General features: G+C 39.2%; 1 protein-coding gene across 1 annotated transcript; it reads left to right on the forward strand.

The window, feature by feature from the left end:
- The first annotated feature begins 4,225 nt into the window (after nucleotides 1-4,225).
- LOC139663103 (NLR family CARD domain-containing protein 3-like) lies at nucleotides 4,226-22,249 on the forward strand. Its single transcript, XM_071541641.1, is given in 14 exon segments — nucleotides 4,226-4,256; nucleotides 6,147-6,257; nucleotides 6,634-6,750; nucleotides 7,968-8,078; nucleotides 10,293-10,409; nucleotides 12,176-12,254; nucleotides 12,432-12,660; nucleotides 13,057-13,362; nucleotides 13,365-14,850; nucleotides 17,101-17,274; nucleotides 18,172-18,345; nucleotides 19,890-20,063; nucleotides 20,282-20,328; nucleotides 20,606-22,249. Coding segments are annotated over 14 exon segments (3,726 nt in total). The 5' UTR covers nucleotides 4,226-4,248; the 3' UTR covers nucleotides 21,199-22,249.
- Nucleotides 22,250-22,718: the final 469 nt, after the last annotated feature.

Consider the following 22,718-nt stretch of genomic DNA (forward strand, 5'->3'; position numbering starts at 1 on the left):
AAAATAATGGCGAGACGAAACCCAAAACCACCGACCACCAGTTATATGCAATTGCTTACCATAGCTGTTAAGGCTTTAGAGATCTTTGAGCTTTAATGATTGCAGTGGCATCAGGACGCACATAGGAGGCATAGGCAGAGGATGACCAACGGCCCAGAGAGGTCTGGTTGCTGGTATCCAGTTTAATGCTAGATGTTCCGATCCATCTTTTCCCAGCCTATTTTCCAATCCGGCCATTAAACTGTTACTTAAAGGCATTTCAAAAGTTTCCCCCTCCAGCTCTGGCAAAAGACTCCCTATTACTCTTTCCATCTTGCATAAAATGCTCTCAGTTTTGAAACATGGTTATATTTCTCCCTATGTCGACTCTCTCTTGGATTGTTCTTTTTTACTATCTTTTTATGGGTGGAGAATTTACCACTTCTTCAAATTCATTTGATCCAAGTAAAGACGTTACCTTTTCAGATTTATCTTTCCACCCAGAATTCTTTAGTCTTTTCCTCAAACACTCTAAAGCTGGAGGTTCTTGCGCTGTAATTATTGCTCGCATTGATTCCCAATTCTGTCCTTTTAAATCAATGTGTAAATTTTTAAAAAAACAGACCTCTCTCAGACCCTTGTACCCCTCTTTTTCTGACCCCAGATAACAATCCCATGTCTAAATCTTGGTTTAGCTATCATTTAGAGCAGATTCTTCTGAGATGTAACATCCCCCCAAGCATTATTCAGGTCATTCATTTAGAATAGGTGCTGCAACCTCCGCAGCTGTGCAAGGTCTATCAGCAGTTTCCCTTAGTCCAGTTCTTGTCTACGCTCTGGGTAGATGGAGCATATCACGTCGCGAAATATACCAAAAGCGACTACAAATTCATCAATAGACATATTTCTTGTCAGTCTGGGATCGGCAGATTTAATCAGAGCTGTTTTTCTCCGGAGGAAACTTTGTTTTCACATTCAGGAGATGGGAGTATTAGGCTGATAAGGTTATAATGTCTTTCCCCTGCAAAATGTTGGACCTTAAACGAAGAGAGATGTTAGCTCCAGAAGGAACATACGGCCTACCTAGCATCGGGGCAGAGACAATTCTGACTTTGTCAGAATTCTGACTATTCTCAGAATTCTGATTTTAAAGTCAGAATTCTGACTTTAATCTCAGAACTCAAATAAATTTTTCACATGTGGCCCTAATCCTCTTCCGTAGATAAAACTATAGGCTACCTCAATTAAATAAATAAAACAAATGAATGATTGCATGAATTAGTATGTGAATGAGTTACTTTCTGGATCCCTGAGTTTTTTTTGTTTTTGTTTTTTTTTACTTTTTCTTTACTTTTTACTTTTTTTTTTTTTACTTTTACTTTTTTTTTACTACTTTACTAATTCTCACTTAAATTTGTATGCTAAATTTAAATTTATTTCTTGACCCTGCAAACATACTTTTAGATTTTAGAATCAAGTCTCTATCTGTGTTAGTTTCATAGTTATGGCTGAAAAACAATAATCCTACCAAATCCATGTCTTCAAAATTGAATCAATTGTTATTTAAATATCCTGTTGACAGAAGGACAGACAAACTAACTAACCTCCTTGGTGGATTCATGCTTTTCTGAAAATAGATCCAATCAATTTTACACCAGGATTTATAAATGTTTAATGATTTTCATAAGAGTTAAATATGAAACCATTTTTAGACCCTATTTTATCCAGTTGTACCAGTTTTGGAACTTTCCTACTCCGTCCTCTTTCAAAATAGGTCAATTTTACAGTGTGAAAATAGATGTAAACCTCAACTTTCACTGACTGTAATAGGTTTTTGGATCAAAAGCCCAGACAATACATTTCAGACTGAAAAAATTATGATCAGTAGAGGTCAGCAGAGGGATGACAGTGGGTGAGTTACGGTAACAGTAACAAGTCACATTTGGGATAATAGGATTTGATATCTTGATGATGAGGTTTTTGTGTGGAGTGAGGTCGCCCTCTGGTGGATTGTACTAGCTATAGCATGTGTGCAGGTTGGCTGGCTTTCTGTAGTGTTATGTAGTGCCCTCCCCCAGAATTTTTTTTTTTTAAAGTGCATTTCCCACAATTATATGATATTTATATGAAAATTCACACATTTAGAACATATTTTTGAGGACTACATTGACCATTTGAATTCACATTTAAAGGAATAGTCTGTGATTTCTCCAAGGTAGTGGCTGCCCCTCCACTTCGTTTTGTTTTGGTCAGTTGCTTACTGTTTACTGTTTACTGACTTTAAACACACCTACCAATTAGAATTATGCCTTTTCCAGTAGTAGCGAATAGGATAGCTTCCAATGGGGAAAAATTACATACCCAAAGTATGTATATGTAAATATTGTGATTAGAACGACAACTAATGCTGTTCTTTAACAAATGACAGATTATCCCTTTAACAAAAAAATGTGCTATGGACTTTTAAGTAAGTCCAAGTTCATTTGTATTTTGTTGATTTGTCTCAAAATAAAAGTCTGTGCATTTACACTGAAAAGTCTAATGTGAATGAAATAGACTTGTACAAAGAATTAAAAGTAAAATCTTGATTTTAATTACAACTACAGAAGTATTTTACCATTATTTTACCAGACAAACAATGACTGACCTTGATGATCATTTTAATTTGATACATTGAATATTCTGCTTGTATTACTAGTTTTATTTGCTTTAATGTTATCATGCTGTTTAGCTAGCTATATAGTAAGTAGTAGTAGTAGTAGCTGCTGTTGTATTAGTTGTATTAGTATTAGTAGTAGTGGTGGTAATAGTAGTAGTGGTAGCACTAATACTACTAGTACAGCAGTACCAGTAGTAGTAGTTATAGTAGTGGTAGTAGTAGTAGCCTAATACTAGTAGTAGTTGTAGTCGTAGTAGGCTAGTAGCAATAGTAGTGCTAACCGTAGTAGAAGTAGTAATAATAATATTAACAATAACATCAACAATTATAGTAATAACTTTATTTGTATGGCACTTTTCTACAACAATGTTTACAAACTGCTTTACTTAAAATACAATCTTACTTAAAATCCGTTCATAAGTTATTGAGTTATCCTGCTGAGACACAAACATAACATAACCACCTGCGGATCAATTTTACTCCAGGTTTTATAAATGTTTAATGATTTTCATAGTTTAATAGGATTTTCAGAGTTAAACCATTTTAGACCTTATTTTATCCAATTTCACCCAAAGTTTTAATACACGTAAAACTCACTGACTTTAAAAGTCCTTGGATCAAAAGCTCAAACAATGAATTTCAGACTGAAAAAAAAAAAAAAAAACTCTCGGTAGAGGGATGACAGTGTATACATTCACAGAGTTGTTAAGGTCACATTTGGGATAATAGGATGTTATGTTTATGAGTTTTTGTGTGGAGTGAGGTCGCCCTCTGGTGGATTGTACTGGCTACAGCATGTGTGTTGGAGTTGGCTGGCTTTCTGTAGTTTTATATGGCTGCTCTGCATTCTGTTGAAAAATTTATTTTTTTTCTGCCTGCACATGAGTAATATGGTAAATGTGTCGTAGGTATATAGGTAGATAGTATTGTACGATTGTAAACTCTTGAGAGCGGTTTCAGGAAACATTCCTTGTCAAAAATCAGTAGCTCCCCCCTTGGACTAACAAGGAATGGCTGATATGAAAAGGTTTGTGTGTTTGCTACAATACAGTATCTATCTACTGTCTTTCAATCTTTTCAAGTCTTTTCATTTTACCCTCCAGATGTCTTACCATATGCTTTTATGTAATTACTTTTATTGTTGTGTTTTGTTTTTATGTGAAGCACTTTGTAACTGTGTATACGTAGGCTACTGTACATAAGTGCTATATAAATAAAGTTTACGAATTATTATTATTTTCATTATTATTACTACTTTAAAACCTCATCGGCCACAACTAAAGTCAACGAGCAGTAACTAAATGAGTAATGAAACATTACAATGCATCACCTGCACCAACAATGTAGGTATAAATGGGGACTATAGGCTAATTTAAATGGAAGCTAAACCCCTCCCTCTCGCTCTCTCTCTCTCTCTCTCTCTCTCTCTCTCGCTAATTTAAATGGAAGCTAAACCTCTCTCTCTCTCTCTCTCTCTCTCTCTCTCTCTCTCTCTCTCTCTCTCTCTCTCTCTCTTATTTAAATGTAAGCTAAACCCCACCCTCCTTCCGTCTCTCTCTTAAATGCTACTTTCACTTTCACTCATCGCCAAGGCGCGGGTGCCTCCCAACATGAAAAGGTATTAGAGCAAACACTTTACATAACAGTTTATAGTGTATTATTCTTAAACCTATTCATGTTTACTGTTGATGATTTAACTGTAAGACAATAATACCGTTTAAGCCTCCCCACTGAACAATCTTACGTTGATTAGACGTTTAAAACACGTCTAAATGGCCCATAGCCGTCTAGGCGACGTTGAAATCATGTCTTTTGCTCAGTGGGTCTGTTTGTGATTAGGTAAGGAAACTCACTGTTTCTAAACATGAAAAAGTTTGTGAACACATCGGTGTTTGGATGTTAACAAAAGTTCCGAACATGTTAATTTGTTGGTTTTTAATTCTGATTTAATCAGGAACGGAAGGCTGCTGTTTTGTTCGCTGAAAAACATGTGATTAAATTTCACCATTTTATGCATGATTTTATGTCGACGCAAAATAAAAACTAGGCTACTTCCGTATCTGACGGACATCGGTTTGGCCTTTAATAGGTCTAGTTAAGTTGTTCTATATAGGCTGTTTATTCATAGTTATTCAAGTCAAGACCTATATCAACATTGTATTGATAGGGTATCTGTTGTTGTAGATTTCAAACACTACTTCTATACTTGTAGGCCTAAAACACAAAGGTATTGTTTGTGAAAGCACTGTGGGCCTACTAGCGCTACTACTAATACTTTTAAAAGCATATTCCCCTAAAACACAACATGTTTATACTTTTACTGGTACTCCACCATGTTACCTTTATTTTTAAGATACTTTTATTGCTAGGCCCACATATGTATCTATCTGTAGGCTATCTCTGAAATTGGATGTAGGAGAGTAGAAAGTGATACTTCAGAAAATGTAAACTCTTATAATTATTATTGTTCTTTTGTGCACTTTTTAGGACATAAATGCAACTTGTATTGATGAAGCTAGAAATACCATTAAAACTTTCAAATGCAGTGTATTTTTTTCAAATGCAGTGTAGAACTATCCTCCCACTCAACTCATTAGTGTAACACAACATAATGTAGGTGTGTAAGCTACTGCTGACAGTGACCGTGATGAAGACCTATGTCGGTTGCAACGTGTTGGTCATTTTAAATGTAAAATGTAAAAAATGTAAAATAAAGGCATTTTCATTTTGCACAAACCCTACAGTGTGCCTTGGATTGTTTCTGAAGGAGACTCGCATTTTACATTTTTTATTGAGACCATATTCCACTCATACAGTGAGCCCTTCACAAGATGGAATAAGCAGCGTATTTTTTATTCTGATGTCCAATGTTTATTAAGGAATGTGATGGCAAGGGGCACAAAGCTTTTCCCAAAGCTTGCCCTCTTGCATCTGGCTGTCCTGTACCTGTGGCCAGACGGGAGCAGGACAGGAGTGGAGTGGTGGAGTGGATGGACTGGATCTGAGATTATTGTGGTGGCTTTGTCTTTAATTGCTTTTGTGTGCCTATCTGTGATGTTGGGTGTTGGTAGATCAATTAGTTTTGAGGCTGTATGAGGTGTTTTGAGGAGGCTGTTCTTATTGGCAACAGAAAGAAGTGGGTAGAAACAGATTAGGCCATATAGCAGGATGGGCTTTATTATGCTGCAGTATAGGAGTAGTAAGTAGTGTGTCAGTAGAGTCATTTTCAGTTCTTATCACCAGAAATTACAAGCAAACAAAATAAGAGTGCAATGGTCAGGGCTGTGGTGATCTTACAGTATTCCTGTTTCCCTAGAATCATCAAGTAAGAGTGAACAGGATAAGAGTTAAGGTGAGAGGTAAAGGAGAGCAGAGGAGAAATCATTCAGTGGGGAGAGGGCTTCCACTTTATTATTGTTGTTGTTGTCGTTGTCATCATTGTTTATGGTTATCCACTTGCTACTGCGGCTGGCTGACTTCCCACCTTGGTGTTCTTCCTCTCTACCAGGGTCCGGCAGGAGAGACCAGACTCCCTTCAACCCAGCTGTAAGTCCATGAGGAGTGACCGGCTGAAGGATGGCTCTACTGATTTTAAAGACCACCGTTCTTCTGAAAAGGAGTAGGTTGTTCTGAGTATTGAAATGTTACTGTATTCGTGTTTTAATTATTACATGTCCAGAAATGGTTTGCTGAGCATGCATGCTCCTTTTCAGCATTACTCCTCTTCACATACATACGATTGTTTATTTACACCTGGATGCTGCCCAGTACAACCACAGACTTCTAATGTTGGCCACTAAGAACTCTATTGGAGCAATTTGGGGCTTAAGTTTCTTGTATAAGGCCACTTTGTAGGTAGTTGTGGAGGGAGGGAAGAGTGTGACTCATTTACTCTCCCCACACTCCAAGTCAGGAACTGTCTATCTGCTGGTCAAACGCCTGCCTCTCTAACCTGTTCTACCATCACCAGTGTTTTTTCCATCCTGTGTTTCTAGCAGGATCCACCAGGAGAGACCAGACTCCCCTGTACCCAGCTGTGTGTCCATGAAGAGTGACCGGTCTATGGATCTCCCTTCTAACTTCAAACATGGACCCCACTCTATTGATAAAAGGTAATCATTTAAAACTGATGATAAACACAGACGGGTTTGTTGTTTGGTCTGGCTCTTCATATTCTGTTGATTTAATTTCCTCTTTCAAAACTTCACATCCAACTATCAGAGCAGCATTTACAGTGGAGTTCCTGTCTACCAGGATCCATCATGACAGAACACAACACTTTCAAGTACCTGTGTTCATGTGTATGTGTGTGTGTGTGACACCATATTGACCATATTGTTGTCTTAATTGCTGCAAATGTCAGAGAGGTTCTTCTGAGTGCTATAACAATGTATAGACACTCACATGTGCTGTTGAAGTGGTTTAATATTCCATATGATGTGTTTTCCAATGTACCAACACCCCTGATGTTTTTGTAAACAAAGGTCTAATTCTGTAGATACCCTCCATGTTTGACCTATATATGGACCAGGCCTTTTCTGAAAAACCAGTCAAAAACCCCTTCTGTTCGTCCCTCTACAGAGACGTTAACGCACGCCTTTGCTGAAGTATGTTTTGAGCTTCACATATATGTGGACTCTGGTTCTTGTGTAGGCTGATGCTCAGGCTTGAGGATTGCAGGTCTGCTAGGAGCAAGAGCTAAGCATCTGGCAAGATACTGGTCTATCTGGGCTGGTACTTGCAACTTGGCTGTTGCCAGATACTGGTCCATCTCGGCTGTTAACTGTAGCCTGGCTGTGTAGCAGAGGAGGGGCCACCTGTACCCTTAAGATGTGGCTAAATTTCTCTACCAGAGAGATTGGTTTGGGTTTTTATACTTAAGTTATTTTATATAGGCTGTTTATTTGTGGTTATTCAGGTCAAGACCTGATAGGTTATCTGATCCTTTTTACATCCAGTTATTGTAGATTTTAATAAAACTATCACACAGTAATAGTGGTTTCGCAGACCATACCTTTTAAAAGTATGAGTAGCAGTAGAAATAGTGTTTAAGTGGAATGTGCCTTTAAATGTTTACAAAGAAGTAGAAGGAGTAGAAGTGATTTAGTGGAATAAAGCTTTGAAAATATGTGTTGTAACATAAAGCATTTAGTAGAAACTGTTAGGATACAGTTAAAGTATATAAGATAAGATAGCACTTTATTGATCCCCTTGGGGAAATTCAGGAATGAAGTGTGTTAAGCAGCATGTATTTCATAATTCCTGCTGATGAGCTGCTGATGTGGTGGCTTTGTGTCTCACCTTGGTGTTCTTCCTCTCTGTGTACCAGGGACCTGCAGGAGAGACCAGACTCCCCTCATCCCAGCTGTAAGTCCATGAGGAGTGACCGGTTGAAGGATGGCTCTGCTGATTTTACAGACCACTGTTCTTCTGAAAAGGAGTAGGTTGTTCTGAGTATTAAAATGTTAGTGTATTCATGTTTTGATTATTACTTGTCCAGAAACGGTTTTCTGAGCATGCATGCTCTTCTTCAGCATCGCTCTTACTCACATACATACAATTGTTTATTTACACCTGGATGCTGCCCAGTGGAGTTGTCACGGTGGTGCCATTTTGACACAGGTGTTGTGACACTCTTCCCCAACACCGGCCATAGTGGTTATACCGCTTGTCGCCACTAGAGAGCGGTCTAAACACTATCAAAGTCAGCGTCACTTCAATGAAAGTGTAACTTAAAATTCCTCTCCAAACTCACATTAACAGCATTTGTAAACGGTAACACTTTTTAATCAGTGATTTATAACACTGCTCAACACTCAGGGAGTTAATGTGAGTGCAGTGCAGATTCTGGCATATTGCCCTTCTTTAGGCTACCATTGGATTGTACTGGACACATTGCTGTCACTAGGTAAAGACAAATAATTAATCCTATTCATCCTAAACTGTCATATTAGTGATCAGATTTAGTGATCAGTATGTTGTTAGTATGTCCATTTATCATTTTGTAGCCTAACTTGAACATGGAAGCTCTGAATATGTGCTTTTATTTTACAAAATACAAAATAATGGTATTCCCCGTGTGGGGCTAATGCCACTGGTGTGGACTCCAAGACCATATGCCACTGGTAAAACCGCCCACCGCGACAACCCTACTGCCCAGTACAACCACAGACTTCTACTGTTGGGCACTAAGAACTCTACTAGAGCAATTTTGGGCTTAAGTTTCTTGTATAAGGCCACTTTGGAAGTAGTTGTGGAGGGAGGGAAGAGTGTGACTCATTTACTCTCCCCACACTCCAAGTCAGGAACTGTGTAACGCCTGCTTCTCTAACCTGGGGGGTATTCCATCAAGGTGGACAAAGGAAAAGCCTGGCTTATTTTGATATGTCTCGCTAACTTAAGTGAGAGTTCTGTTCCATTACCGTGGCTTATATGATTCCCTGCTCAGTAACCAAGGTAACCTGTACCGCAGAACTACTGTCAAGTTTAATTTAGCTGTGTGTCAAAGAATGTCCGATGGGTAGAAACAGACTCCCAAAAGACAGTTCCGTCAGGGGTTCGGAAACACAAGTTCAGACATTTTTCTCACAAGCATGTACATGTTTACTTTAGTTCCAAAGACCGTATTAATAAAAATAAGTCATGAAAATCATGTCTTACCACTTTCACTGTCTCCAAAATCAATCAATCAAACTTTATTTATACAGCACAAGTCATACATCAAATGCAACTCCAAGTGCTGAACATAAAAAGAGTTAAAAAGAACATGAGGTTAGATAAAAAAGACGCCTTATTTCATTTCCCACCCGCATTCCGCGAAGACCCGCCCTCCTCTGCCTCTGATTGGCTCGTAGTAGTTGTCAGCAATGGATGCGTCTTTTTTTTGGTGGCTACAATGGTACATATTTACAGCTCAACAACTATTTTAACAAATACATTTCACATTTCATTATAGGCTACTCAGTGAAGAATGAATATAGGCCAAGGGTCTAGGTCAGAGGGGCTTCACACACCTCACCGAATTAGGCTAATTAACAGTAAATGCACTGTAGTTATGTCGGTTCTCCTAAGTTAGCCTACACTGTTAAAACATACATCTGATTTTATCTAGCCTACTGATAATATAGCCACACAGTCTTACCTAGTGATCTGAATGTTCATTTATTAATAAATACAAATGAAACAATAAGTAGGCTTGTATAAATTAGCCTACGCATTTAGTCTGTCTGCAATTTTTTGCCAAGCCATCTCCCTCGCTTTGTTGATTGCGGCAGTATTGCCCTTTTTGGTGATGACCCTTTATATTCCTTGTATAATTCTATATAACTTGTATAATTCCAGCCGCTGAGAAGAACACAGCTCTCGTTTTCCCTTCTTTTTGCGACATATATAGTCTTTTCGACAATCAACTCTTCTGGGCTGCTTATGTACTCCGTGCATGCGCACAATGCAAGATTATTCAAGCCTGGTTAGAGTTAACGTTGAATAGACACGGCTGGATTGTGTTAGTGGAACGGCTCGAGTCTTAAGTGAGAGTCGGCGTTAATTCAAGCCGGGCTTTTTCAAGTAAGCGCGGCTTTCATTAGCTGCGTTGATGGAATACCCCCCTGTTCTACCATCACCAGCCAGTGTTTTTTCCATCCTGTGTTTCTAGCAGGATCCACCAGGAGAGACCAGACTCCCCTGTGCCCAGCTGTGTGTCCATGAAGAGTGACCGGTCTATGGATCTCCCTTCTAACTTCAAACATGGACCGAACTCTATTGATAAAAGGTAATAATTTAAAACTGTTGATAAACACAGATGGGTTTGTTGTTTGGTTTGGCTCTTCATATTCTGTTGATTTAGTTTCCTCTTTCAAAACTTCACATCCAACTATCAGAGCAGCATTTACAGTGGAGTTCCTGTCTACCAGGATCCATCATGCCAGAACACAACACTTTTAAGTACCTGTGTGTGCCTGTGTATGTGTGTGTGACCGTATGACTGTATTGTTGTCTTAATTGCTGCAAATGTCAGAGACGTTCTTCTAAGTGCTGTAACAATGTATAGACACTCTCAGGTGATGTCGAGGTGGTTTGATCTTTCATTTGATGTGTTTTCCAATGTACCCCCAACACCTCAGACTTTTTTGTAAACAAAGGTCTGACTCTTTATACCCTGCATGTGGATCACGTCCCTGTTTCACATATGTTGCTAACTGAGTTAACCGGATTAGTTTGTTGACAATTTAGGATAAGCTCAGGATTTTCCTTTTCACAAAGCGAGTTAACGATTTAGCCAGACTTGTTACCAGAGCAGCAGAGTCTTAAGCTCAAACCTGCAACAACTCAGGTTTAAGGTTAAGTTAGCTGGATAGTATGAACATATATACGCCACCTGGTTAAATCGCACACACCCAACAGCAGAAATGAAGAAATGTTTATGAGAGGTTCTTGAGATTGACAAGATCCTTTAGTGCACGCGAATAATCATCTTTATAAGTGCTATTGATTTAGTCGTGAGTGAATTATTTACCTGCAGCAATTAATAGGAAGGCACATCACAAACTCCACAAAGTGAAGCTCAGCCTAACAGTCACACAGGCCACTTACTTATGTCCACTTACTTGGACATTATTTGAAAGTGTAGAATGACAATAAAGAGGCAACCTGTTTGCAATATATTTTTATATCTTTTATCTTTTCTTGCCCTTGCCCAGATGCCCTGGGAAGTCATTAAAAATAATATACTTTTTATTATTTCAGTATGGTGACATTATTAGAAAGCACAAGAGTCCGAATATTATGGTCTTACAACCACAATTTAGCAGAATTAAATTAGCCACACCCTATAGTGAATAAAAGTCTTCTTATGCATATATATATTCTCTGCCAGGCTTCCTCCCTCAATTGAGCTCTTAGCTCTTGCAGTGTTGGATTTGCTGGTCAATATTTTTTCTTCTGGTGAAAAAATGTGATTTGGTAATCTAAAACCACAAAACGAAATAAAAGAAATATAAAGGTTACATTAGGAGAATTTAAAAAAGTGTTGCTTTTGTCAGTTTCAATATGTTACGTCATCCTGCAAAGATATTCTCACCTCGCCTTGTCCATGTAAGGAGTGTGATCCTGTTTGCGTCGTCTGATTAATCTCCCCTTTGTAGCAGAGCGGTTGTGTGCAGTTATATGAGATGATTTAATGCAGGATTGACTAATAAAAATCCTAATCCACGTTCGTGAAACGGACAAAGACTGAGCTCAATTGATAAGATAATTTGATACAGCACGCGTCCAATTATCCTGGATTGTTTAAGCCACGTACATGAAACGGGGCCCTGGCCTTTTCTCAAAAACTGTTGAAGCATCAGCCGTTAGCCTACCCAAAAAACCCTTCTATGCCTCCGTCCACAGAGACTTTTACGTGCACCTTTGCAGAAGTATGTTTTGAGCCTCACGTACAGTATGTACATGTGTCTGTGTGTGTGTGTGTGTTTGTGCGAAAGACAGAAATAATAGACATAAGATGGCCTAATATTTAATGTTTTGTCTTCTCCACAGAATGTACCAGGATAGGTTAGAGGTTCCCAGTGGTCACTCTGCCCAGGAGCATCAAACATACCTAGACTCCATATTCATGGTGTGTAAATGTACAACAACACATTTTACTTCACCAGCAACTGAAATGCAAAACAAACATCCTGTCTCCATGCTACAATCTTTAGACCAGTGGGCTTTCAGTCTATGCAAGATGGTTTTGATGTTGTGTTCCAAGAGTTTAGTATGAAAGTTGAATTAATATATTATTCTGTTGCAGCTGCTTGAAAAGAACATTGTCACTTTTGTGAAGAACGAACTGAAGAGGTTCCAGAGGGTTTTGAGTTCCGATTACCCAGAATGCTTAGAGAGGCAGAAGGAGGATGAGGAGGTGATGGACGGTGAGGAGGAAGAGCAGAGGAAGAGCAGCAGAGAGGCTTTTCTCAAGATCACACTATGCTTCCTGAAGATAATGAAGGAAGAGGAGCTGGCTGACTCTCTGCAGAGCAGTAAGAGGCTTTTAACAGGTTTAACATGATGGAAAGGGGAAATGGTGGGAAAATGGAAATGTTTGCATTTTTCTAAAACAAGATTGGAAGGTAAATGAGCACAATCCCCATGAATAATCTGGTAAAATGATGTGGTGTCGTGGTGCACATGAAAAAAGAAACAAGGAAAAATAAAGAAAACAGCACTACAACAGTTGCCTTTCACATTGAGCGAGAAACACGTTTATATTGTGCATTGAGCTGCACACACAATCAGGATCTGTTTGTCCACTCACCAGTGATGAGCTGAATAGATGCCATCGAGTGGGGATTTATAAACATTTACCAGGAAATGATCACATTTCTCACATTTACTGTAACGTTCACTCATTGATGTTATTTTGTTATTTCATTCAGAAACTCGTGCTGCCATTTGTCACCGTAAACTCAAATCCAATCTGAAGGAGAAGTTTCAGTGTTTGTTTGAAGGGATTGCTAAAGCAGGAAACCCAACACTTCTGAATCAGATCTACACAGAGATCTACATCACAGAGGGAGGAAGTGGAGAGGTCAATGATGAACATGAGGTCAGACAGATTGAAACAGCATCCAGGAAACCAGCAAGACCAGAAACACCAATTAAATGTGAAGACATCTTTAAACCCTTACCTGGAAGAGATAAACCAATCAGAACACTGATGACAAAGGGAGTGGCTGGCATTGGGAAACAGTCTTAACACAGAAGTTCACTCTGGACTGGGCTGAAGACAAAGCCAACTACAATATACAGTTCATATTTCCACTCACTTTCCGAGAGCTGAATTTGGTGAAAGGGAAAAAGTACAGCTTGGTGGAACTTCTTCATCACTTCTTCATTGAGACCAAAGAAGCAGGAATCTGCAGGTTTGACAAGTTCCAGGTTGTGTTCATCTTTGATGGTCTGGATGAGTGTCGACTTCCTCTAGACTTCCAGAACAACGAGATCTGGACTGATGTGACAGAGTCAACCTCAGTGGACATGCTGCTGACAAACCTCATTAAGGGGAACCTGCTTCCCTCTGCTCGTCTCTGGATAACCACACGACCTGCAGCAGCCAATCAGATCCCTCCTGAGTGCGTTGACATGGTGACAGAGGTGAGAGGCTTCACTAACCCACAGAAAGAAGAGTACTTCAGGAAGAGATTCAGAGATAAGGAGCTGGCCAGCACAATCATCTCACACATCAAGACATCACGAAGCCTCCACATCATGTGCCACATCCCAGTCTTCTGTTGGATCACTGCTACAGTTCTGGAGCATGTGTTGAGAACAGATGAGAGAGGAGAGATGCCCAAGACCCTGACTGAGATGTACATCCACTTCCTGGTGGTTCAGTCCAAACAGAGGAATGTCAAGTATCATGGGAGAGCTGCTACAGATCCACTCTGGAATACAGAGACCATAAAAATGATGATCTCTCTGGGAAAACTGGCTTTTGACCAGTTGGAGAAAGGCAACCTGATCTTCTATGAAGCCGACCTGACAGAGTGTGGCATTGATATCAGAGCAGCTTCAGTGTACTCAGGAGTGTTCACACAGATCTTTAAAGAGGAGCGTGGGCTGTACCAGGACAAGATGTTCTGCTTTGTCCATCTGAGCATTCAGGAGTTTCTGGCTGCTGTTCATGTCTTTCTGTTATTCATCAACTCTGGTGTCAATCTACTGAGTGAAAAACAGTTAACCTCCCCACCTTTCCTGATATTGTGTACGAAATCTTATGTAAAACATCTCTACCACAGTGCTGTGGACAAGGCCTTAAAGAGTCCTAATGGACACATGGACTTGTTCCTCCGTTTCCTCCTGGGACTTTCACTGGAGACCAATCAGACTCTCCTGCAGATACGGCCAGGAAGTAGCTCACAGACCAATCAGGAAATAGTCCAGTACATCAAGGAGAAGATCAGGGAGAATCCCTCTCCAGAGAGAAGCATCAATCTGTTCCACTGTCTGAATGAGCTGAATGACTGTTCTCTAGTGGAGGAGATCCAACAGTACCTGAGATCAGGAAGTCTCTCCAGAGCCAAACTGTCCCCTGCTCTGTGGTCGGCTCTGGTCTTCATCTTACTGTCATCAGAAAAAGAGCTGGACGTGTTTGACCTGAAGAAATACTCTGCTTCAGAGGAGGCTCTTCTGAAGCTGCTGCCTGTGGTCAAAGCCTCCCGTAAATCTGTGTAAGTGCCTAGATAACTGAATAGACTAAATACATGACATGATCTTTTATACAGGAGAGAAATACTTTCAACGTTATTGCTTTTGTTGTTTTTGTTTTGTATTGTTACTGTTTTTTTGTTTTTTCACTAATGCTTCTTCAGGCTGAGTTACTGTAAGCTGTCAGAGAGAAGCTGTGAAGCTCTGGCCCCAGTTCTCAGCTCCCAGTCCTCTAGTCTGAGAGAGCTGGACCTGAGCAACAACGACCTGCAGGATTCAGGAGTGAAGCTGCTCTCTGCTGAAATGGAGAGTCCACACTGTAGACTGGAAACTCTCAGGTAAGTTCAGAGTATGATGGTTTTGTGTAACAATATATTGTAACTACAATGTTGCATGCTGTTTTATTTGTGGTCAAACAAAATAATTTTGTGTGGTATAAACCCTGCATGATACAAATGTATTATGCTGTATTCTTCTTTTCTACTTGGTTCCTTTAATTATATTAAAAGGGTGGGCAGGGTTAGAGCAACCCATGTTTGATCTCTGACAACAAATGAATAAACATCTATTTTGTCAGGTTGAATCAAAACAAGCTGACAGAGAAATGCTGTCAGGAGTTGTCATCAGTTCTCAGCTCCAGATCCTCTAGTCTGAGAGAGCTGGACCTGACTAACAACAGCCTGCACGATGCAGGAGTGAAGCTGCTCTCTGCTGGACTGGAGAGTCCACACTGTAGACTGGAAACTCTCAGGTTAGTTCAGTTTACGGTTTTCTCAATAGATTTGACAAGTTTCTCCTAAGGTCAATGCTCTCAGGTTATACATGCTGTGATATCATGTCATTTAGATTACAGCACCTCTCTGTATTCCTGATGTCATTTAGATTACTACACCTCTCTGTATTCCTGTCTCAGTCACATTCACTGTCACATATCCATCTTGTTCAGAATAGATCAGCTAGGATTTTAACTAGTGCTAGAAGAGATCATATATTCTCATTTTAGCATCTCCATCGATTAGCAGTTAGATATAGATTGATATAAAAAAGTCACTAAACACATTTAAAGGTCCCATATTGTGGAAAACGGCATTTCCCTCGCCTGTTTGATTATAAAGGAGTTGAATGTCCTATCTAAACATGGAGAAAGTATCAAAATGCACAACTAAATCCACACAATCCATATTAGGAAACCAAGCCTCTAAACAAGCCATTTGGACTTTGTGGCGTCACAAAGGTTCGCTCATTATCATTTTTCCTCCTACAACACCAGCTTTTGTAAGAAATAATAGGCTAACAAAGCATTTTTTTTTCAAAGCGGTTGCCATTGTTTATTTACGGGAGAGTTTTCCCTACCTGTAGCTGCTGGTGCTGTGGTGTCTCACGTTTCACTCTTGAAATGGTTAGCCAATCAGAACAGAGGGTTGTTAATATTAATGAGCCTTAAAGACAACAAACAGCCTGTTCTTGGTAAGGATCAGAGAGATGCTGGAAAATGAATGTGTAAAAATGGATTGAGAGTGTTTTTGGTACATGGCTCCACACAAACAACTTTTAATGGACCTCAAGACATAAAATTAAACACTGGAAAGTGTAAATAATGGGACCTTTAAAGCATGGCTAATTTGGCCCTGAGTTGAATTGCGTACGTCTTAGTTCCCTATCAGCTGGAGAGCAAGGTGAGATCTTCGGATCCTGCTGACTGTGCCTCAGTCTAGACTAAAGGTGACTAAAGGTGATTACACTTTTGCCATCAGGGCCACTAGATTGTGGAATGCCACCATGAGGGACTTAGGTTAGCAAATTCACTATCATCTTTGAAAACACTTCATAAATGACACTATTATTGACTTGCTTTTGTGTAATGTTTTTGTCCTTACCTTTAATCTTTAATCTTGTGTTGTTTCTCGTGTTTATTATTTTAAAACACTTCTTTTTATATCCACTTAATATTTACTATTCTTCTTTGTGGCTTTTTGTACAGCATAACATAGCATATGCCATTTGTTGGATGTAATTATCAAATCAACTTACATGTGTGAATACATTCTTGCATGGATGACCCCAGCGGGAATCAAAGTATCCCTGGCATTGTTATTGCTACACTCAACTCAATGAGCTGCAGCACCATGCAAAGCAAACTCTAAACTCTGCTTTTAGATAAGGGTTACATAAATACAGTTAATTATTAGTAGTAGTATTAATATGAAAGGAGTGCCCAAAAAACACAGACAGTAATGACAGTGACATTTTTGTATCTGCTCTTCTCCATTGAGGCTGAGTTACTGTCAGCTGTCAGAGAGAAGCTGTGAAGCTCTGGCCTCAGTTCTCAGCTCCAAGTCCTCTAGTCTGAGAGACCTGGATCTGAGTAACAACGACCTGCAGGATTCAGGAGTGAAGCTGCTCTCTGCTGGACTGGAGAGTCCACACTGTAGACTTGAAACTCTCAGGTAAACTCAGTTTACAGTTTTTCTCAATAGATTTGACAAGTTTCTCCTAAGGTCAACGCTCTCAGGTTATACATGCTGTGATATCATGTCATTTAGATTACAGCACCTCTCTGTGTTCCTGTCTCAGTCACATTCACTGTCACATATCCATCTTGTTCAGAATAGATCAGCTAGGATTTTAACTAGTGCTAGAAGAGATCATATATTCTCATTTTAGCATCTCCATCGATTAGCAGTTAGATGTAGATTGATATAAAAGATTCACTGAACACATTTAAAGGTCCCATATTGTGGAAAACGGCATTTCCCTTGCCTCTTTGATTATAAATGAGTTGAATGTGCTATCTAAATATGGCGAAAGTATCAAAATGCACAGGAGCCACCTAAATCCACACAATCTATATTAGGAAACCGAGCCTCTAAATGAGCCGTTTGGACTTCCATAACTTTGTAGCATCACAAAGGTTTGCTCATTATCATTTGTCCTCCTACAACACCAACTTTTGTGAGAAATAATAGGCTAACAAAGAGTTTCTTTTTCAAAGCGGTTACCATTGTTTATGTACGGGAGAGTTTTTTTCCTACCTGTAGCTGCCAGTGCTGTGGTGTCTCACGTTTCACTCTTGAAATGGTTAGCCAACCAGAACAGAGGGTCATTAATATTAATGAACCTTAAAGACACAGCAACAAAAACAGCTTAGTTAGTGCTACACTCAACTCAATGAGCTGCAGCACCATGCAAAGCAAACTATAAACTCTGCTTTTAGATAAGGGTTACATCAATACAGTTTATTATTAGTAGTAGTATTAATATGAAAGGAGTGCCCAAAAAACACAGACAGTAAGGACACTGAATATAAGACAGTAACATTTTTGTATCTGTTCTTCTCCATTGAGGCTGAGTGTCTGTAAGCTGTCAGAGAAAAGCTGTGAAGCTCTGGCCTCGGTTCTCAACTCCCAGTCCTCTAGCCTGAGAGAGCTGGACCTGAGTAACAACAACCTGCAGAATTCAGGAGTGAAGCTGCTCTCTGCTGGACTGGAGAGTCCACACTGTAGACTGGAAACTCTTAGGTAAGTTCAGTATACATTTTTTCTCAATAGATTTGAAAAGTTTCTCCTAAGGTCCATGTTCTCAGGTTATACATGCTGTGATATCATGTAATTTAGATTACAGCGCCTCTCTATTCCTGTCTCAGTCACATTCACTGAAGAGATCATATATTCTCATTTTAGCATCTCCATCGATTAGCAGTTAGATGTAGATTGATATTATACAATTCACTGAACACATTTAAAGGTCCCATATTTTGGAAAACGCCATTTGCCTTGCCTCTTTGATTATAAAGAAGTTGAATGTGCTATCTAAACATGGAGAAAGTATCAAAACGCACAGGAGCCAACTAAACCCACACAATCCATATTAGGAAACCGAGCCTCTAAACGAGCCGTCTGGACTTCTGTAACTTTGTGGCGTCACAAAGGTTAGCTAATTATCATTTGTCCTCCTACAACACCAGCTTTTGTAAGAAATAATAGGCTAACAACGAGTTTCTTTTTCAAAGCGGTTGTCATTTACGGGAGAGTTTTCCCGACCTGTAGCTGCCGGTGCTGTGGTGTCTCATGTTTCACTCTTGAAACGGTTAGCCAATCAGAAGAGAGGGTCGTTAATATTAAAGAGCCTTAAAGACACAGCAACAAAAACAGCCTGTTCTTGGTAAGGCTCAGAGAAAATGCTGGAAAATGAATGGATTTTAAATGGATTATAAAAATGGATTGCGAGTAGCATATGCCATTTGTTGGATGTAATTATCAAATCAACGTACATGTGTGAATACATTCTTGCATGGATGACCCCAATGGGAATCAAAGTATCCCTGGCGTTGTTAGTGCTACACTCAACTCAGTGAGCTGCAGCACCATGCAAAGCAAACTCTAAACTCTGCTTTTAGATAAGGGTTACATAAATACATTTAATTATTAGTAGTAGTATTAATATGAAAGGAGTGCCCAAAAAACACAGACAGCAATGACATTGAATATAAGACAGTAACATTTTTGTATCTGTTCTTGTCCATTGAGGCTGAGTGTCTGTAAGCTGTCAGAGAGAAGCTGTGAAGCCCTGGCCTCAGTTCTCAGCTCCAAGTCCTCTAGTCTGAGAGTCCTGGACCTGAGTAACAACGACCTGCAGGATTCAGGAGTGAAGCTGCTCTCTGCTGGACTGGAGAGTCCACACTGTAGACTGGAAACTCTCAGGTCAGTATCCCTGATACTGTTCAAGAGATGACAGTTTAAATTCTGGTTTACAAGCACAATGTCAGTGAAGATTGATTATTTTCTCTGCTTATGTGATTTTTTCATATGAATATTTACAACTACTTTCTAGCCTCTCTGTACCACTTTTCATTATTATATTGAATTATTTCCTCTCCTTACTGACTCTGTTGGTGAAACCTTAAAATAATAGACTTGTAAGATTCTGTTTCACAAATTGGACCAAATGAAAAACCTGATCATTGGGTCAGCTGTTTATATTAGAGACAATTACAGTTTTTGCATTATCGCAACCAATGTGAGTGTAAATATATGCGTGTGTGTGTGTGTGTGTGTGTTTGTAGGTTGTCAGGCTGTCTGGTCACAGAGGAAGGCTGTGCTTCACTTGCCTCAGCTCTGAGCTCCAACCCCTCCCATCTGAGAAAGCTGGACCTGAGCTACAATCACCCAGGAGACTCAGGAGTGAAGCTGCTCTCTGCTGGACCGGAGGATCCACACTGGAGACTGGACACTCTCAGGTATGGAGAGGCTTGCTGCCAGGCAGAGTTAATGTGTTATAGAGGGGTTAGAGTTGGCCATGATTTTCTCAGTCATACTGTCATATTGTTTAATATTTAATGGTGGATATGAGTGATGTTGTATGGACAATCATTCATAGGGAAGGTTATTAAATGTCCATGTTTCTATTATCAAAAAGAATACACTGGTCTGACATTGTTTATCCCCTCACCGACAGTGTGGACCATGGTGGAGTGCAGTGGTTGAAATCAGGTCTGAGGAAGTGTAAGTGTGTGTTTAGTTTTATTTATGAAAACAAAGCAGCACATATTCAACAATTGAGATGAAAAGCCCTTCTACAGCACAGTATGTGACACCCATTCATGCAAGTCCTACTGTTAATTTGGATGATGGCTGACTTACTTTGCCATCATGAAACTGACATTAATTGTCAAATTGTCAATAAATACAAATACATACAATAATAAATACATAGAAATAAACAGAACAGGTCTATTACATTTAAAACTACTGCTGCAATGTGTCTTGCTCTCCCCATCAGATGCCTGTGAACTCACACTGGACCCAAACACAGCACACAGAAACCTCTCTCTGTCTGAGGACAACAGAAAGGTGACACTGATGAGAGAGAAGCAGCCATATCCTGATCACACAGAGAGATTTGACTACTGGTATCAGCTGCTGTGTAGAAATGGTCTGACTGGACGTTGTTACTGGGAGGTCGAGTGGAAAGGAGAGGTTGATATAGGAGTGACATACAGAGGAATCAGAAGGAGACAGGCTGATGACTGCTGGCTTGGAGGAAATGACAAGTCCTGGAGTCTGTACTGCGCAGGTAGCTACTCTGCCTGGCATAATAAGAGAAGAACAGACATACCTATCCCTCCCTCCTCTGACTCTGACAGAGTAGGAGTGTATCTGGACTGGCCTGCTGGCACTCTGTCCTTCTACAGAGTCTCCTCTGACACACTGATCCACCTCCACACCTTCCACTCCACATTCACTGAACCCCTCTACCCTGGGTTCTGGTTTAGGTTTGGATTTAGGTTTGAGTTGTTTGGTTCCTCAGTGTCTCTGTGCCAGAGAGAGGAGGGAGAGTCGCCTCCTTGTGTGGAGAAACACTCACACTGCTGACCAAAGACAGCTGCTGAAATGATGGTTCACTCTGTGTGAGAATATTAATATTTGCATTTTCATATAGGTTTACTGGTCACTTCATTGTAAATAAACATGATCCACCAGTCACCGTGAATAGAATGTATTCTATGTGAAGGGTAACTGAACATGGTTTTAACATCACACATGTAGAACAGACATTTTATTTGGAAATGGAAATGAATGACATAAAGAATCAAGTTATTGTTTTTCACAAGAGTCAGTTAATGATTGAAAGGTTAAAATATGTTTCCTTTGGACCTTTGTTTTATTTTTATTTTTATTTTGTTATCAATTAGTTTTCTACAATTGTTTCACACAATTAAAAAAGATTGTTTGATCTTTTAAAATAAGCATAGTTTTAAATGGAGTCTCTGTTTTTGGGCCCAGTGTGAGCTGATATTTATCTGATTAGGAAGACTCTAAAATAAAATATGAACATGGACAGTTGTTTTCATTAAAAATCCCAAGTTGAAGTACTGCATGCTTCCTTGTGGTGCCATGTTGTGATGTGCAATATAGTTACGACTTTGTGTCATACGAGGCATATAACTGACACTCAGCCCGGATTTTACTAACTTATTATATAACTTACTAACTTACTAGAATCAGTGACATCTTTTAAATCACTTCTCAAAACATATATTTTAAAAAAAGCCTTTTATTAATTCTGGCACACTGTTTTATTGTCAACATGTCTTTGTTTTATTATCTTATGTCTTATTTGTTTTATTATTATTATTGTTATTGCCTCTATTGTTGGGTTTTTTTATTCAATTCCATTTTATTTCTGTATTATTTTAATTGCCGGATTTTATTTGCCTCAGTCCTGAAATATCCTGTTGCAACCATGTAAAGCACTTTGTAACTTTGTTTTGAAAAGTGCTGTATAAAAAAAGTTTATTATTATTAGTATTATTATTATTACTACTAAAATATTAAAATATTTGTAAACTCAAATTTTTTTGTAAATATTCCCCTTCACTATCATGATTTAATAAAATATGTCAATATGGTCGCAAGCAAAATATTTTATTTGATTCTCAAATATGTATCTCAAATATTTTTTAAACATTATTCTGGTGACATTTCTTCCCTTTGAGAGAAAATACTTTGTCGATACAAAGGCTCTGTTGTAACTATTGCCCGTGTTATTTAGAGTGAACGCCAATGTGGAAAAATTTTTTGGATGTTAGGGGAAAGGTTACATTCAAAGGCTAAAGGGACAGCTGACCCTGCTGGCTTGAAATGGCCCACTTAGCAGGATACTGTAATGGAAGATTTAAAATTATTTTAAATATTTTGGAATTTTTATTTACTTGGACAATGGGTGAGAGTTCCAGTTCCAGTCTAGAAAAAGTGAGTCTCACCCCTTCACCCCTTATGGTGTTCATTGGACATTTTTATATAAGAAATTTGTTTTTCTAATATATCTATACAACGGCACGTGAATACAGGGTCACTTGGATGCAATTATTGCTTTGACTCGCACTTCAATC

The sequence above is a fragment of the Centroberyx affinis genome, unplaced genomic scaffold, assembly GCF_046629955.1.
Source record: "Centroberyx affinis isolate AG114_WGS23_722 - 3 ecotype Tasmania unplaced genomic scaffold, CSIRO-AGI_Caff_v1 ptg003918l_1, whole genome shotgun sequence".
NCBI lineage: Eukaryota > Metazoa > Chordata > Actinopteri > Beryciformes > Berycidae > Centroberyx > Centroberyx affinis.